General features: G+C 37.8%; 1 protein-coding gene across 1 annotated transcript; it reads right to left on the bottom strand.

Annotated features, from left to right (window-relative positions):
* Positions 1-10,678: 10,678 nt before the first annotated feature.
* LOC140245602 (apelin receptor A-like) lies at positions 10,679-11,782 on the bottom strand. Its single transcript, XM_072325166.1, has one exon. The coding sequence runs from the start codon at positions 11,780-11,782 to the stop codon at positions 10,679-10,681; it is 1,104 nt and encodes a 367-aa protein (XP_072181267.1).
* Positions 11,783-17,460: the final 5,678 nt, after the last annotated feature.

Here is a 17,460-nt window from a genome sequence, read left to right as displayed (position 1 = left end):
AGAGAAGCAAATGCAAACTCTGTCTGGCATATTTTTTTTTTTCCGTATAATGAATTACCTACTTGTTTTTGTAATGCTCTATCACCTTGCCAGTGGAGGAAGATTTTCTGTATTTTTTTTAAATCAGACAATAAATGATTGAATTGAATTGAATTGATTTTTCAATCACAGTCACAGCAAATAAATTATTCCTCTCTATTGCTAACAGTCTATGACTGGACTTTTATTCATGTCGCTTGGCAACGTTCACGTAGGGCCCTTTGTAACCCGTTGATACAATGTACATTCATTCCATTTCATTTCCAACGTCAAAAAAAGAAAACATTTACATACACATGATATTATATGCAAAATCAGTATAATATTATAACGAAGGAAAATACTGTGAACTGACAATTAATACTGTGACTGTACCAAATCAAGATTGTCGGAAATGGAGGAGAATGCTGAAAAGCAGGACTTGTAATTTGCAGTCTCCTCCTGGACAGTAAATCATAATTATACTAAAAATGGTCCCACGCAGAGGCAAGTGCAAAATTTTCACGAATTGGCACATTCAACCCTCTTGATTGTGCTTATTGAGCCAGGTTGTTGTGTAATAGCTGAACCACCCTCAAACAGGAATGCAAGAAACATACGAAGAGTTTGTTTGCAAAAACCGATAAGTCCATATTTGCCAAATGGAGATATTTGCGATTAAAGGTCAAGAAAAATAAAGAGAATAATAAGAAAAATTTTGCTTCTTTTGACCATAACTTCGAAAATATACCTTTATATTTAGTGACCAATATATCATTTAAAAGGTATTATTTTGTACTTTATGACAGATATCGTACTTCAAAATCTTCAAAAATGGACTTATCGGTTTTGGCAAACAAACCCTTCATACGATATTATGTGTTTTCACTGAAACACGAACGCAGTAAAACAGCACTCAGCAATATTGTAACATGCATTCTTACCACGCTTACATGAATTGATTGTTTTAACATGTAAACCCAGTTAAGCTATATATGGCAAAAAAAAAAATAACATGAACGAGTATTTTTAAACATAAACTTGAACAGTATGTTTTGTAACACAACTCTGTCATATGGCCCAAAACCGTCTACTCAGTGGCTAAACTAACACCAAATCCTACTTGACATGAACGCGACTGTAATGCTATGCTGCAATCATAGAGATATGAATCTGAAAATAATGCCGAGATAAACAGGATGCATTTTTGTTATCATTTCATAAAGATTATAAAGTTAATCTACGTAGTGAAAACATTTTGAAAATACCGCTTTTTTTTCAGAAAACAGTAAGAGAAGCAAAACGCAAATTCTGTCTGTTTTTTCGTATAATAAATTAATTACTTGCTTTTTCAGTCAAATTCAGAGAAAATAGATTCTTCCTGTCTATTGCAAACAATCTACGATTGGATTTTTATTCAGTTTCGACTTGATAGATTTTATGTATAGAGACCTGCTTTATTATTTTACATGTAGGACCTACACATATTGTTGGTAGCATTCTATATAAAACATAAATTACTATCATACAAAGTAATTTGGTATAATTTGAATTTACAATGTGTAACAAAAGTGTTTAAACGGAGCAATGAATAATACAGAGGGGCAACTCCTTTAACGCAGCTTGAATTGGTTGAAGCCCTTTTACGTGACACATTTAACCTAATCATTTCCGAGGCTTCCAGAATCGCTTGGCAAGAGTGGGCCAAGTCAGTCACCGCCTCCATTATAAACCCTCCGTTCCTGGACAAGAATAGTTTATTTCCATCGATCCAATCGTATGAAAATCTAAATTGATTTTCTTTCAAATTTCTTGTTTTGAGATTTTCCGCTCTCAAAATTACCTATGGGAGCTTGCCTGGATCCAAACAAATTTAGGGTAGCTTCCAGGAATTAAGGGTGGCGCAGGATTAGAACAGATTACAGTACGAGTGAATGACCGTTAGCAACCTGATATACCTGACTGAAAAAAAAAAAGAATACGAAAATACTGATTCTATCACCACCAGAAAATAAAGATGAGAGCAACCTTTATCTTTGGTAAATAGACTCCTGGCGACTTTGTGAAATGACTCTAACATCGAACTCGATATTTCCGTCGACGTAAAGCGAATGGCCTCGCGGTGTAGTGCCTGGGCGATGAAGCGTAGGGAAAGAGGCATGGCGAGGGGTTGCGTGAACGAGTCGTGCAATGGTCACGAAATTTCAACAGGCAATTTGGATGTCCTTTGGAATTGACTGAAAAATGCAATTTCCCCTCCATCACCGCCCTTTCTATACAATTAGTCACAAAATCGGAAATAACTTCACATGCTGAGCTAAACCAAAAAGTGATCAAATAACACGGCTCGGAGTTTCAGTATATAGACGACGTAACATACTGACGTCCAAATCAAATAGTTCTTGTTTGATTTTTACAGAACACAGCTTTTGGATAGATAAGACTCCTGGAAACGAATTTAATGACTAAGGTAAGACAATTAATCATGCCTATATTATGTTACGGAGATTCAATTCGACTAAAATAAGACCACCACAACTACAAATAACGAAGCTTCGTAAACAAGGAGTATGGTCGGTTCATCAATCTCTTCTTTATTAAAATCTTCCTCTGCGGAACAGGTCTATATACTATATTTTACCTAAGTGTTATAGTTGTGCAGTCCTTTGCAAACACAACTCTCCTGATGAAATGTCACGCAGAAGAAGCCGATTCCAATCCGGCACAATGTCGTCATCATACAAACTCATACAAACTTCTTGTCGGCTATAGAATTTAGCCCGGTCTCGGCGTAATATGAAACACAACGCAGATTTTGTTTTCTTCTTATGATTTATTCTGTTTGATGAATTGAGAAGAATCTGAAGGTGTACTCTCTAAGTTACCCTCTTTATATGTTACTATTGATGTCATATATTGTATCGTATTTCACACAAAAAATAAACATTTTCGAAATCATGAACTTTCATTTCGTTGAGAGAATGGTAATGCTCAAAAGTGACCGAGGTATTGCGGGTTATGATGAAACCAATTGTTCTAGGAACGTTTCGGTTTCCCGTGACTAAAATTGTTGTGCGACACCTGGTGGGTTCGTATTCCGATGAGCGCTCGTCCGAGTGTTTTCGGAAACGAACTCTTCAAATATCGGCGATCTACTCGCGGTAGCTCCTTTGAACAAATCTGCAGCAGCCCTCCGGAATTTTTGGTGACGAAAAGTGTACAAGATAGGGTTAGCGCAAGAGTTGCAAAAGGCGAGAACGATGAAGATATGATGAAGAGGACTGGTGAAGTGAGAATTGGGCACTAGGCCGAGGTTGAAGGAGAGAAAAGCTAGCTGGTCTGGGGCCCAGCAAATTACATACACCACCACAACCAGGAGCAAAAGCTGGAGAACGCGGGCTCGTGCTACGTCGTGAAAAGTTGGCGTTTGCGACTGCGCCGTTTTCTGTGATTTGAAACGTAAAGCTTCCCGTCGAAGAACGCGAACGATAGTTATCTGGGTAAAGATCATGATGGTTGTGGGAATTGCGAGTCGGATGATGAAGGTGAACAAGCCGTAAGCGACCTGGAGCTTCGGAAACGGTAGATGAAATATGCATTTGCCGGGGATAACGTCTGCGTTGTTGATCAAAAGTATCGGGATCATAAGGACGGAAGCACCAATCCAAATCACGGTGACAACCGCAATGACGAGTTTGCGACTTATGAAACGCTTAAATTGCGATGGATACACGACAGCAAAGTAGCGATCAATCGATATGGCCGATAGGATGTATATGGACGCAGTTACCGATGTCCACATCAAGTAATTCCCCTTAAAGAGCTTGCAGAATATGGCTCCAAACCATGTGTACGGGATGGTTTTTACAAGAGGATAGGGAACCAGGAACAGCGATGTCAGTAAATCAGCAAATGCTAGGTGACCTACCAGAATATCGGTGAATTTACTCTTTGAACGGCGACAAAATATGACGACAACCACAAGAAAGTTGCCGATGATTCCGAGAACGGTGGTTACCAGCTGGCAAATGACATACCACGACCACTGCATTGGGTGCCAGGACCAAGTCATTGTCTTCGTGGCATCTAGTTCCGTCATTTCAAAATCAGTAGTGTACATCTCCCGTTCATTTTCCCATTGTGCACTGCTGAGCTCGGTATTCATCTTGCTGTTAACGTCTTTTGAAGATGTATGCGCTGCTGCTGCCTCAAAGAAATATTGTTTTGCCGAGACTGCAATAAATATGAGATGAATCACGAATAAAACTAGTGAGCAGATATATTTTCCAAACGCTCCAATCTCACTTTAAAAAAGAGACAACAATTATTCAAGTTGAAGAAAATGATACACGGGGAATGGCAAGCCATACCAGGAATTTTGATACTATGCTCCTACTTTCCTGATAATAGAAAGTCAGTCCTAATCAGCAATACATTCCAAACATATAAGATTATACTTGTAGAATTGAATACGATGTTTATATTGTTTTATATCAATGTTAAAGAGAAAACAGTGATGTCTTAACATCAAAAACAATAAACCGTTGGAAATTAAAGTAAAGATTGTGAGGTTTTCGCTCATTCTTACAACCCAGCATCTTGCAACATTAAATGTAGCCCATTGCCATAATTGTTACCGAATACATGAATGCCAAGGAATTGCAGAATAGGGTGATTTGATGTTTATTATGGAATATACCACTTGAAGCATGTTACTACGATAATTTGATTTGGAGTGTTTGTGATGCGGCATCACGAAAGCTATATGTCGGGAAAATCATATTTTATTTATTGGCAGTTATAAATCCGTCAGGTGCTATAAGCTTTGAATTGATACTAGGGAGTCAAATGACATGGCGTTTCTAAATTTGAATCAATCGCTTTTGAATCAGAATTCACATTAGATCTTGCGGTTAAATTGTGGGTTGTGAACACTTGTTATAAAATTGAACAAAAAGAAGTAGAACGTAGTTTGGGTTCCCGGTCGCCTCGTTCATATCCCGACTCTTGAATGTACCACAACTTAAAGCTTACCCCTCTGTGAAAATCACCTATCCGCATAGGAGAAAATATTTCCGAAGAGTACAATATGATAAGACGGAACCATGCGACGTTTCGACGAGATCTGTATCACCGTGAGTAGTACCATCTACTTATAGTCATGTAAGCAAGGAATCGTAAAACAGCACTATTATGTCATACCTAAACAACACAATCAGTGTATGATTTGGAAGGAGGGGGGGGGGGTAGACGATACTGTTTTCCCTACTTACTATTGCTTGACAAATTCTCGTTGATATCAGAATTAACGAATGATTTCGAACACACCTTCATGGATCTGTCGTCTTGTCATATTTACGTTTTGTAGTTTCTGTTTATTTGCTTACTCAGTTGCTTTTTTGTTTTTGTTTTTTTTATTTTTTCCTAATTTCATCTCTTTCTTCCAGTTCGCCCTTATATTGCGAGTGCTTTCAGGTAATTGGCCAGTTCTGCTGTGAAAGAAAGGATGACTGTGCGCTGTGAAGGCCACTTAAACTTCCTAGTACTTTACAGCATAATGCACCTTTTGATACTAATGGATATTTCCTGGTGGAAAAGCGCAAACTCATAACAGATGATGGATTTTCTTTACAAATCACAATACAATGCAGTTCACCGCTTCGTCTGCTCATGCTACATAGTAACTTTTTCTCAAATACCACCCGAAGAAAAAGAGTAATATTTTGGAAGGGGATTCATCTTTTCGCGATAATAGTCTATAATTACATCCTTTAATACTCCCTTCACATTTATGTATTTACTGAATCGCATGATTGCTCTGTGAGTTTATTTCAACATGTTTATGTTAGACAACAGAACATGCCATGATATTGTTGTCGATGATAATGTTTTCTTTTACTCTACCTGAATAAGATCGTGATATGCTATTATTATGAATACCAAATAAAAAAAAAAATAGAAATAACCTCGGATTTCAACCCACTTAGTTGAAGCCAGTTGACGGCAGGGACACAATCACATTTGGAGAAATATCCAGTATCTTCCCTACCTTTCATTCTCTCTTGGTCTTCAATAGACTCCAATATCAAAGGTAAATTATATAAATGTACGGAATTTGAATATGATATATATATATATATATATATATATATATATATATATATATATATATATATATATAATTAAGCTCTCCGCAAAACAAATTCTCTTCATTCTTTTATGATTCGTAGAGAATGCATGTCAGGCTAGGTTGTAGTCCAAAGTGACTTCATGACACTACCTTCATTGTGTACTGCTCTCTGCGTGCTATGCAATGCATAATAGTCTGTATGAAACAGTATAATGATATTTCACTTTATGTGATTGTCAATCTGCACAAGGGTATATATGACTAATATAATAACGTCTAATATCGTATTTAGGTGACCCTGCGTCACAAAAACCTACGAAAAGTCGCCAGACATAAATTTTTAGTTAAGGACAGATTCTGAAAGAGCAGCCTCTATCCGTTCAAATGATGTATAACTCAGTTTAAATGGACTCTTCTAACCTATCTAAATAATGGAAAGAAAGCACACACTCTGGAAAGTGTGAACTGACAAAAGAGGCTCTGATGTATAGGGTCTATTCAAGCGCTTAATCTTTACCAAGCCGAGCTATGGCTGTGGTATGAATGGGACAAAAAAGAGGATGTAAACCACTGGAGCAACAGCAATGAAGGAATTATCAGATTAAACTGAATTAGAAATTCTGTATTAACACATTCTGTTCATGATAAATGTCAACTTTCAAAGAGGTAGCATTATCCTTTTAAAAGTTGTTAGAGTTAAAGGTGAAGAGTCTTCAAAGGATATGAAAAGGAACCTCTAGAAGACAAACCTGATCACACTTCTATACAAAAAAAAAATGTAGAAAAACTACTAAAACACACGTTCCCATTCCTTCTATGATCCCAAACTTGAGGGTAATGTAGAAGAAGAATAACTCTTGTAGATGATATGGAAAACTCAAGATTGACTTGGCTGACCCGTTTCACCTCTTTTGAATCCTCACGTAAAATCAAGGGGTGCGACTTTTTGCTCGTTTTGTAATGCACGGTCACACACACACGCACACACACACAGACACACACACACACACACACACACACACAGACACACACACACACACACATATATATATATATATATATATATATATATATATATATATAATATTTGTGTGTGTTTGTGTGTGTGTGTATACGGTTAATTCTGCCAGATTCTGGTGAACGAGTATTAAGCTAAATCAAATCAACAATGTTGGAAATGGAGGAGAATGCTAAAAAGCATGAATTGTAATTTGTAGTCTCCTTCTGAACAATAAATCATATACTAAAAGTGGTCCTATGCAGAGGCAAGTGCTAAATGTTCACAAATTGGCACAATAACCCTCTTGATGGTGCTTACTAAGCCAGGTTGTTGATAGCCTTTTGTCAAGGCCCTCTCGCTGTATGGTGAAGAGAGCCCAGCTGAGTGGGGTTGCGCGAAGGCCCTCTCGCTGTATGGTGAAGAGAGCCCAGCTGAGTAGGGTTGCGCGAGGGCCTTGTGAGATCTGCTTCGCATCCTTTTGTTAGCCCTTTGAATTACCGAATTTTGCTCCCCGATTTCGGGAGCAAAAGTCGACCAATCAGCGTGTCTGTCTGCTCGAACCCGATATGAATAGAGCGAATGCACGCCGCTGCCGCAGACGTCACAGAACTCTATACACACTGAGCGTGTAGAGTTCCGTGGCAGACCTCCTCGGGTGGTCAGTGATGCATGCGAACAGGCATGACCACCAAGGCTGAGGATGCGGGGAGCGCGCCATTCCATTGGTTGACCGGAAGCCATCAAAATGAGTATTCAGAAGGGTTCACGTGTCATGAATAATAATGCTTGAAGCAGATCTCAAAAGGCCCTCGCGCTGGCGCGCTCGGCTGGGCTCGCTTCGCTCGCCCATTACAGCGAGAGGGCCTTGACAAAAGGCTAGGTTGTTGGGTGATAGTTGAACTACCCTCAAACAGAAATGCAAGAAACATACGATATCATGTGTTTTCACTGATACACAAACGCAGTAAAACAGCACTCAGCAATGTAACATGCATTCTTACCATGCTTGCAGGAATTTATGGTTTCAACATGTAAACCCAGTTAAGCTATATATCGCAAACATGTCATGAACGAGTACTTTTAAACATAAATTTGAAGAGCATGTTTTGTAACACAACTCTCTCATATGGCCAAAAGCCGTCTACTCAGTGGCGCAACTAACACCAGAACCTACTTGACATGAACACGCCTGTAATGGTATGCTGCAATCATAGAGATATGAATCTGAAAATCAGGCTGGGACAAGCAAGATACATTTTTGTTGTTATCTCATAAATTATTATTAAGTTTATTATTAAGTTTATATATGTAGTGAAAACAATTTAACGATTTCTTTCTCTCAAAAAACAGTAAGAGAAGCAAAACGCAAATTTTGTCTGTTTCTTCATAATGTCGCACCCCTTTTACATAAGGACACAAAACAGGTGAAATGGGTCAACTGTGTAAATCTTGAGTTTTTCGTATTTTCTGAAAGAGTTATCTTTCTTCCACATTATCCTTTAGTTTGGTATCATAACACGAATCGGAAGGTGTGTTTTTAGCAGTTTTTCTTCAACCTCTTTTGGGGGAGAGTATAGAGTGATCAGATATGTATTAGAGACCCCTTTTCATTTCTTGAAATCCTTAGTACACACTTCACTTTCAAGTCTAGACACTTCCAGAATCAATTGGCAAGAGTGGGGCAAGTCAGTCATCTCCTCAACTGTAAACCCTCCGTTCCCGGACAAGAATAGTTTACTTCCATTGATCTAATCGTATAAAAACCTAAATTGATTTTCCTTCCACTTTCATGTTTTGAGATCTTCCACCCTCAGAATTACTCATGGAGTTTGCCTGGATCCAGACAAATTTAGGGTAGCTTCCCAGAATTAAGAGTGTCGCAGGGTGTAGAAAGGTTTACAGTACGAGTGAGTTCACACGGAAGTTAAAGAATACAGTGGCCGTAAGCAACCCGATATACCGACTACATATAGGCCTGAGGAGGGGATATCAAACCTCGGAAAAAAAAAACAATAATACGAAAATAATCTGATTCTGTTACCACCAGAAAATAAAATATGAGAAGACCTTTAATTTTGGTGACTAGACCCCTGGCGACTTTGTGAAATGACGCTAACATCGAATTCGATATTTCCGTTGACGTAGAGCGAATGGCCTCGCGGTGTAGTGCCTGCGCGAATGAAGCGTGGGGTCGGAAGAGACATGGCGAAGGGTCGCGTGAGCGAGTCTAGCAACGGTCACGAACTTTGCGTAGGCAATGTAATGTTCTTTGGAATTGACTGAAAAAATGCAATTTCCCCTACATCACCGCCCTTTCTATACAAGTAGTCACAAAATCAGGAATAACTACACATGATGAACTGAACCAAAAAAGTGATCAAAGTAAACGGCTCAGAGTTTCAGTGTATAGACGACGCTACTGACGTCCAAATCAAATAGTTCCTGTTTTAACTTTACAGAACACTGCTCCGGTCAACCTTTTTTGAACAGATAAGACTGCGGGAAACGAATTAAAATGATTATAAAGGTAAGAAAATTAATCATGCCTATAGGTTACGGAGATTCAATTCGACTAAAATAAGACCACCGTAACTACAAATAACCAAGCTTCGTAAACAGGGATTATGGTCGGTTCATCAATCTCTTCTTTATTCCAATCTTCCTCCGCGGAACAATGAAGTGCCAATACCATAATTACGTATCCATAACACTAGATTACTCAAGAAGATCGATACCCGTTAAGATACCAAATACTGGCAAGAGAAAATTACGACGGTTACCAATAAACGCCTCAACTGTTTGTCAAGCCAAAAGAAAAAAACATATCTATAAAATACTAATAATAATCATAATAATCAACAACAACAACAATAATATTAATAATAGTAAGAAGAGGAAGAAGAAGGTAACAAAATTATGAATAAATTCATAAATAAATCAAAACGGGGTTAGGAGACAGCTGATGCACTGCTGTTGTCATTTTGATGGATCTTACATGTTCGTTCAGTAGGACCATTTAGAAGGTGGCATCATTTTCTCAACATATGAACTGATTATCATTTTAGGTCTAAACTCACCCTCTCATTAATGCCCTATTCCGCACATACAATATCTTACCTACTTGTTATAGTTGTGCAGTCCTTTGCAAACACAACTCTCCTGATGAAAAGTCACCCAGAAGAAGCCGATTCCAATCCAGTGCAACGTCGTCATCATACAAAGTCAAACAAACTTCTTGTCGGCTATAGAATTTAGCCCACTCTCGGCGTAATGAAACACAACGCAGATTTTTTTTTTCTTCTTATGATCTATTCTGTTTGATGAAATGAGAAGAATCTGAACATGTTGCCTTCCTTATATGTGACTATTGATATCATTTGATATAATTGTATCGTATGTCACAAAACATTAATCATTTCCGAAATCATCAACTTTCATTTCGTTGAGAGAATTGTAATATTCAAAAGTGACCGTGTTATTGCGGGTTATGATGAATCTAAATGTCCGAGGAACGTTTCGGTTTCCCGTGACTAAAATTGTTGTGCAACACTTGGTGGGTTCGTCTTCCGATGAGCGCTCGGCCGAGTGTTCTCGGAAACAAACTCTTCAAATATCGGCGATCTACTGCCGGTAACTCCTTTGAACAAATCTGCAGCAGCCCTCCGGAATTTTTGGTGACGAAAAGTGTACAAGATAGGGTTAGCGCAAGAGTTGCAAAAGGCGAGAACGATGAAGATGCGATGGAGAGGACTGGCGAGGTGGGAGCGAGGCACTAGGCCGAGGTTGAAGGAGAGAAAAGTGAACTGGTCAGGGGCCCAGCAAACTATATACACCACCACAACAAGGAGCAGAAGCTGGAGAACGCGGGCTCGTGCGACGTCGTGGAAAGAGGATTTTTGCGACTGTGCAGTTCTGTGTGACTTGAAACGGGAGGCTTCTCTTCGAAGGACGCGAGCAATAGTGATCTGGGTGAAGATCATGATGGTTGTGGGAATGGCGAGTCGGATGATGAAGGCAAAGAAGCCGTAAGCGACCTGGAGCTTCGGAAATGGCAGATAAAATATGCATTTTCCTGGAACAACGCCTGCGTTATTGACCAAAAGTATCGGGATCATAAGAAAGCACGAACATATCCAAATCAAGGCGACGACAGCAATAACCAGTCGGCGACTGACGAAACGCTTAAAACGCAAGGGATAAACGACAGCAAAGTACCGATCAATCGATATGGCCGATAGTATGTATGTTGACGTTGTCACAGATACCAGCATCAAGTAATTCCCTTTGACGACCTTGCAAAATAAGGTTCCAAACCATGTGTATGGAATGGTGTTTAATTCGGGATATGGAACCAGCAACAGCGATGTCAGTAAATCTGCACATGCCAGGTGACCTACCAGAATATCGGTGGATTTACTCTTTGAACGGCGATAAAATATGACGAAAACGACAAGGAGGTTGCCTGTGATTCCGAGTGCGGAAGTTATCAGCTCGCAAATGACATACCACGGCCACTGCATTGAGTGCCAGGACCAAGTCATTGTTTTCGTGGTATCGAGTTCGGTCACTTCAAAATCAGTTGTGTACGTCTCCCGTCCATTCTCCCATTGTGAGTTGTTAGGGTCGATATTCATGCTGCCGTTCACACCCTGTGAAGATTCTATGGAGTTATCTCAAAGAACTGGTGTTTTACCCAAGCTGAAAGAAGCAGAAAATAAGATGGATCAAGAATGAAGTAGAAAAGTCTTTAGCAACTGTTGAATTTTTTATATATATATATATATAGACAACTGCTATTCAGCCGAAAAAAAATGAAAGACACGCATGCCAAAGTAGATTTTTCTACTCTTATTCTTTTAATAAAATTGATGATTAATGACCACAATAATAATTATGATACTCGTACATTATTTATCCCAGTCTTTTGATTGTTGAAGATCAACATTCCCGAGGACCACAGTGCTGTTTAAACAGTCCTGAGAAAGATCGATGGAGGATTGACAGGCTACCTACAACCCAGTATTTCGTAATTTGATAGGATGCCCTACCACCATAACGGTGTACCCATAGACATTAATGACGAGGAAATTTCAAAATGAGGTAATTTCCCAATATCTTATGGACCTTACATTTTTGGGGAAAATATTATTTTTCTATTTTCACTGCCTACTGTCTGAACTTGATCTACATCGTAAAAGCGCAATGTTTACTTCAAAGCATGTTTTTGCAAATCCGACTCAGAGTAGATTGTGGTGAGTGATAAATGAAAGGTTATCATTTTTTTTTTTTTTTTTGGTTTGGCAAGTGGGATACTAAGGGTCAAGAAAATGTGTCAGTAACAAATAAAAAAAAAACTCCTTAGTTATCACACCAGATTTTTCTTTTTGACGATTGAAAAATATTTGATTTCCCGATTCCCGGAACCAGTGAAATACGAAGAAAATCATACTTTACCTTGTGAAAGTGGCATACCCTAGATTTCTGAGGTACTGTGGATTTTAACAAGATCCGGTAGCAATTCGTTCTTGCTTTGAGGGGACAGTAGTAAAGCTACAATAAAGTCAATTTCGGAGACTTCATGTAAAAGTAAAACAACAGAAAAATTAGCCGAGTTCTTAGAGAATCTGGTTCATATGCTATATCTTGTTAGTGATGTAGGTGACTTTAGGGATAACCAGTTGAATGATTTATCTTCTACTTCGGTTATTTATGAAGAGACTTTAAATGACATTTCCCATTTTGAACATGTCATTATCTAGCAAGGAATCGCATCGGGTGTTGCTGCTGAAGTAACGTTCGTAAATGTTTGTAATCAAAATAAAACACAGAAAACTTAGTATGTGTTAAGGTTTGATATTCCTAAATGGCTCTCCTGAAACGTTAATTGTTTTCAAGTGTCTATTTACGCCTCGGTAAAAAGCTCCTACCTGCATACAGGAGAGAGTCGTTCCGATGGTATAATAGTAAGACGTTATGACAGGCCCATGCGAAGCTCCGACGAGGTGTGCCTTACTATGAGTAGCATTGCACTACTTGTAGTAATCTCAGCAAGGATTGGTAGAAACAGCAATGTGATTTCATATTTCAAACACTCCCCGTGTTTATGCGTGAAGATCTGATATCTATAGTTCAGATTTTTTTTATTTTTTTTTTAGTCTGTGTTACTGGTTTGGTTGCTGTATTTGTTGTTGTTTTTCTTACAACTTTCCAAGTTTTCCCTCATTCGTTCATTTCACCTCTTTTCATTCAAGTACTTGCTTTTGATTGGCCCGATCAGTGACGGAAGAAAAGGCGTGTGCTCTTAAGGCCACCGTAATGCCTTGCATTGTACTACTACAGCACAAAAAGCTTTTTTATAAGATCTGTGCAATTGTGCGAAAGGATCTCTCCAGGTGAGAAATCAGATACTTATCACGTACCATCATATGATGGATTTTTTTATTTATTTGTTTGTTTTGTTTTGTTTTTCAAGTAGCAATACAATGCACTTCGTCGTTTCGGCTGTCAAGGCTACGTGTGGAACGTTTTGAAATCATCCTCTAAAGACAATTTGTTAAAAGGCAATTTTTCTTCCAAGGTTAAATATATTTTTCTTTGTCTCAGTCATACAATTCTAGTCCCCTCCTCCCTCCCTATTGTGTATTTACTGAATTACAGGATTTTTTTTTTTTTTTTTTGATGAGAAAATGATTACTTTCTATGTAATCATGTCTCAGCTTATCAATGTTAGACAACACGGTATGTGATATCCTCAGAAGTTTGTGTATGTGTTTTACTCTCGGTTAAATAAGTGATGTATATTTGATTAATGTTATCCTGAACAACAACAAAAAATAATACAAAGAAGGAATTGGTCTAGTATGTAAACCCCATTAACCTACTGCTTACCGGGCAACATTATTAACAACTGAATGGAAGGCTGTCCTAGCAGTGACGCAATGATGCTTAAACAATGATTATTTAATATCCAATATCTCACATCTATTCATTTTCTCTCTCTTTCTCTTTGTCTTCGGCAGCTTCAGGATCAAAGGGATTTTGATAAAGACACCATCTATATAACACTTAATACTCATTTTTTCAAGCAGCAATACAATCATTTAAGCACACTCTCTGCAAAAAAAAAAAAAAAAAGAAAAAAAAAGTGAAGTTACATAATGCTGCGTTTGCGGTCGATCACAATGTGTGAGACCTTAAAAGGACTGTTGGAATGAAAGGGGATATGAGATGATAGGAGAGGAAGAAGGAGCGAGAAAGGGGAGTAAGCGAGGGTATTCTTTCTAGAGAATGGGATAGTCGTAAAAGAAAAATGACTTTAAACCAGAGAAGAGTCTTGAACAAGGAGAATTCTCCAGTTCAGATGAGTCAAAAGAACGAGAAGATGTAGAAAGCGGAAGGTATGTATGGAGGAGTGTGGGTGTATGGGTGTGTGTGTGATGCTGGCAGTGAATGACCTTCAAAAAATATCATAAATAAAGTGTGTGTTGGTGTGTGTTGGTGTGTGTGTGTGTGAGTGTGTGTGTGTGTGCATGTGCATGCAAGTAAAATCAATCACATGTATTTTTTTTTTTTAAGTAGGCGGGTAATTTCTGCTGAGATTATTGCAAGCGTATACATTTTCGTTTTGTTCCTTGTGTGTGTGTACACAGAGTTAATCTCAATGTACGTATCAGACACTACATACACACACACACACTCAGAGAGAGAGAGAGAGAGAGAGAGACACACACACACACACACACACACAAACAGATGCACATTACATAAATATTAACTTCACACACGGTCTTATGTAGCACTAGCAGGCACGTGTGTTTACGTTCCCTCCCCACTCAGTTGGGAGTATGTGACTGGTCACTCATAACAGATGAAGGATCGCGATTACCCAATCACAGGCAGTTTTTTTTTTCTTTTTGCGTGCGCACATACACACATATTCATGAACATAGATATGATATACGATATATAATATCATATACGATGTGTGTGTATATGATTCTTTTCACTGCAAAAAGAAAAATTAAATGAAAAAAAAATATGAGCGAGAGATATCAGTTGGATCGATATTTTACAAAATATCATCGGATGAATGACTCAGATTTGCGTACCTCCGGTGGACAATGGCGTTGAGAGAGTACATTAGAAAAAGAAGGCAGCCTTCATGTTGTTTGTCAGGAAAAGTGGATTTTATTGATCGCAAAATCCATTAGCATCTCCATTCCTGGTAGAAGAGGAAAATGATAGTATTGTGGAGGGAACCTTTCAGTTTCCCTCTTTTCATACAGTCGTCTATTCGACAGCAGTGTATAATGACAGCGAAATGAATGGACCCATAATGACTAGAGTAACAAAATGAACTGAACATGATAATTTCGACCAATCACAGCAGCATTGACCTGTGCATTTTTTTTCTTTTTCTTTATCAAATACAAGAAAGTTAACTATCGATGACGTTTCAAGTATTCCAAAACAAGGTTATTCAACAATAAAGTGATCTGTGTGAAACTTTGGAATGATCCATTATATACATGGGGTATTTTGCGCCGCTCATTTAAAGTTGTCAAGCTCATTTATGTATGTTTACTTACGATTGACTCCCTATTTTCGAAAAAAAAAGTGAAACAGCAACAAAACCTAAGCTTTCATGGATTTCCTTGCTACGTGGTTACTACATAATATTTTGCTTTTACACAAAACTAGGTAATTTGGACAAGACCTCCACTTCGCACATTACCCTTCTCTTAGTGTTGTGGCGTGGTCAACTTTCTTCCACGTATTGCTTTTCATCGAGTCTGTAGGTACTCCGCGCATATGAGGACATAAGATCAAGGTATAGACGAATTTTGCAGAATGTGTTTTAATACATGTACATGGGATTAATTCGTTCCTTTCCACTCAACTGATTTCAGTTAAAATACTGATACAAAGTAAGCACTGAGCTGAATATATATATATATATATATATATATATATATATATATACAGTATATATAATATACATACGTATATATATATATATATATATATATATATATATATATAGATATATAGATATATATATGTATATATATTATGACATATTTTAGTGAATCTAATGTATTATATGCATAATGTATATACGTACATGTAAGCCCTATGATAGATATTGTCTTCACATCACATTACACTGAGAGCACGGTTCCTTCCTTTCCATAAAAATGCAATATTTCAATATGCTAGATCTGTTACTTTCTGTTTATATTAGAAATGGCTAATGTCAATATTTGTTCTTGTCAAAACGCATAATACTCTGCGAGATTAGCAAAAGAGGAAGATAGTTATGAAAACTGAATCTTGGAATAGTAAATTAGTTCAGGTGATACATAGATTATCAGATGAATAGCATGTCTTATGAAGTCGTTTATATACAGTTATTTTTCATTTTTCTTTTTTTTCTGTAATGCTTGTTTCTATGTAGCGTACATACCTTTTCAAACAGAAACATGAATCGCAAACTATCGGCTCAAAGTAAGTAATCTCACAGTAGTAAGTGTAACAGGCTTCCTCCAAGGGGGAGGTAGTTGCTTCTTTAACAGACAGAGAACAATGTTCATTATGCCCAAGTTTTGATTCTAGAAAGTAGCATCAGACAAGACTTTAGATTAAGCTTTCAGTTACTTGATAAAAGACAGTAACACAAACCACATTCGCACCTTTAAATGAGATCGATTGATAGGTATAGAAACTATTCATTGACTATAATAACAATTATCTTTTTTGATGAAATATTAATCCTTAGATATTCTACAGGGTAGGCCCGGAGCCTCTGAGATAGTGATGAGATGAGATGATGAAATAATACGTTACTGTTTGCAAATTTTGGTGAATAATTCGATTTTTATCTCTTTGGGAACCGAAAAAAAAATATATATATATTTAATTTGGCAGGAGAAAAAAAGACAGAAAAAAAAAACGGAACAACGGTAGATTAATGTGTGTATAATATGTACATAATAACCTGTTGTAGTCTTGGTATTGGTATCCCATATATCATGGTATACCAAGATGAATATATAATTATCGATAAGCAGCACGATGTGATGAGATGCTACACGGTTGCTTACAGAGTGCAAGGCCTTGGTACATGCACGGATACATCCATTAACTATTAGCATTAGTTGGGGATGAAAACCTACCTTCGCGTACATGAATTTTTGACGTAGTGGCGTTTGACGCCAATAACGTTGGTCTCAATGAATAATTACTTTCGTCTCTCTTCTCTCTCCACAGGGAGTAATATATGCCAGATTTCATTATCAGCCATCCTTCCGAT

This window comes from Diadema setosum, chromosome 22 (assembly GCF_964275005.1).
Source record: "Diadema setosum chromosome 22, eeDiaSeto1, whole genome shotgun sequence".
Lineage (NCBI taxonomy): Eukaryota > Metazoa > Echinodermata > Echinoidea > Diadematoida > Diadematidae > Diadema > Diadema setosum.
Note: the sequence above shows the minus strand (reverse complement) of the source record. Positions and strands in the feature narration are given on the sequence as shown.

Coding starts and splice junctions, on each gene's coding strand:
- LOC140245602 (XM_072325166.1), bottom strand. CDS start 11,782: ATGAATATCGACCCTAACAACTCACAATGGGAGAATGGACGGGAGACG.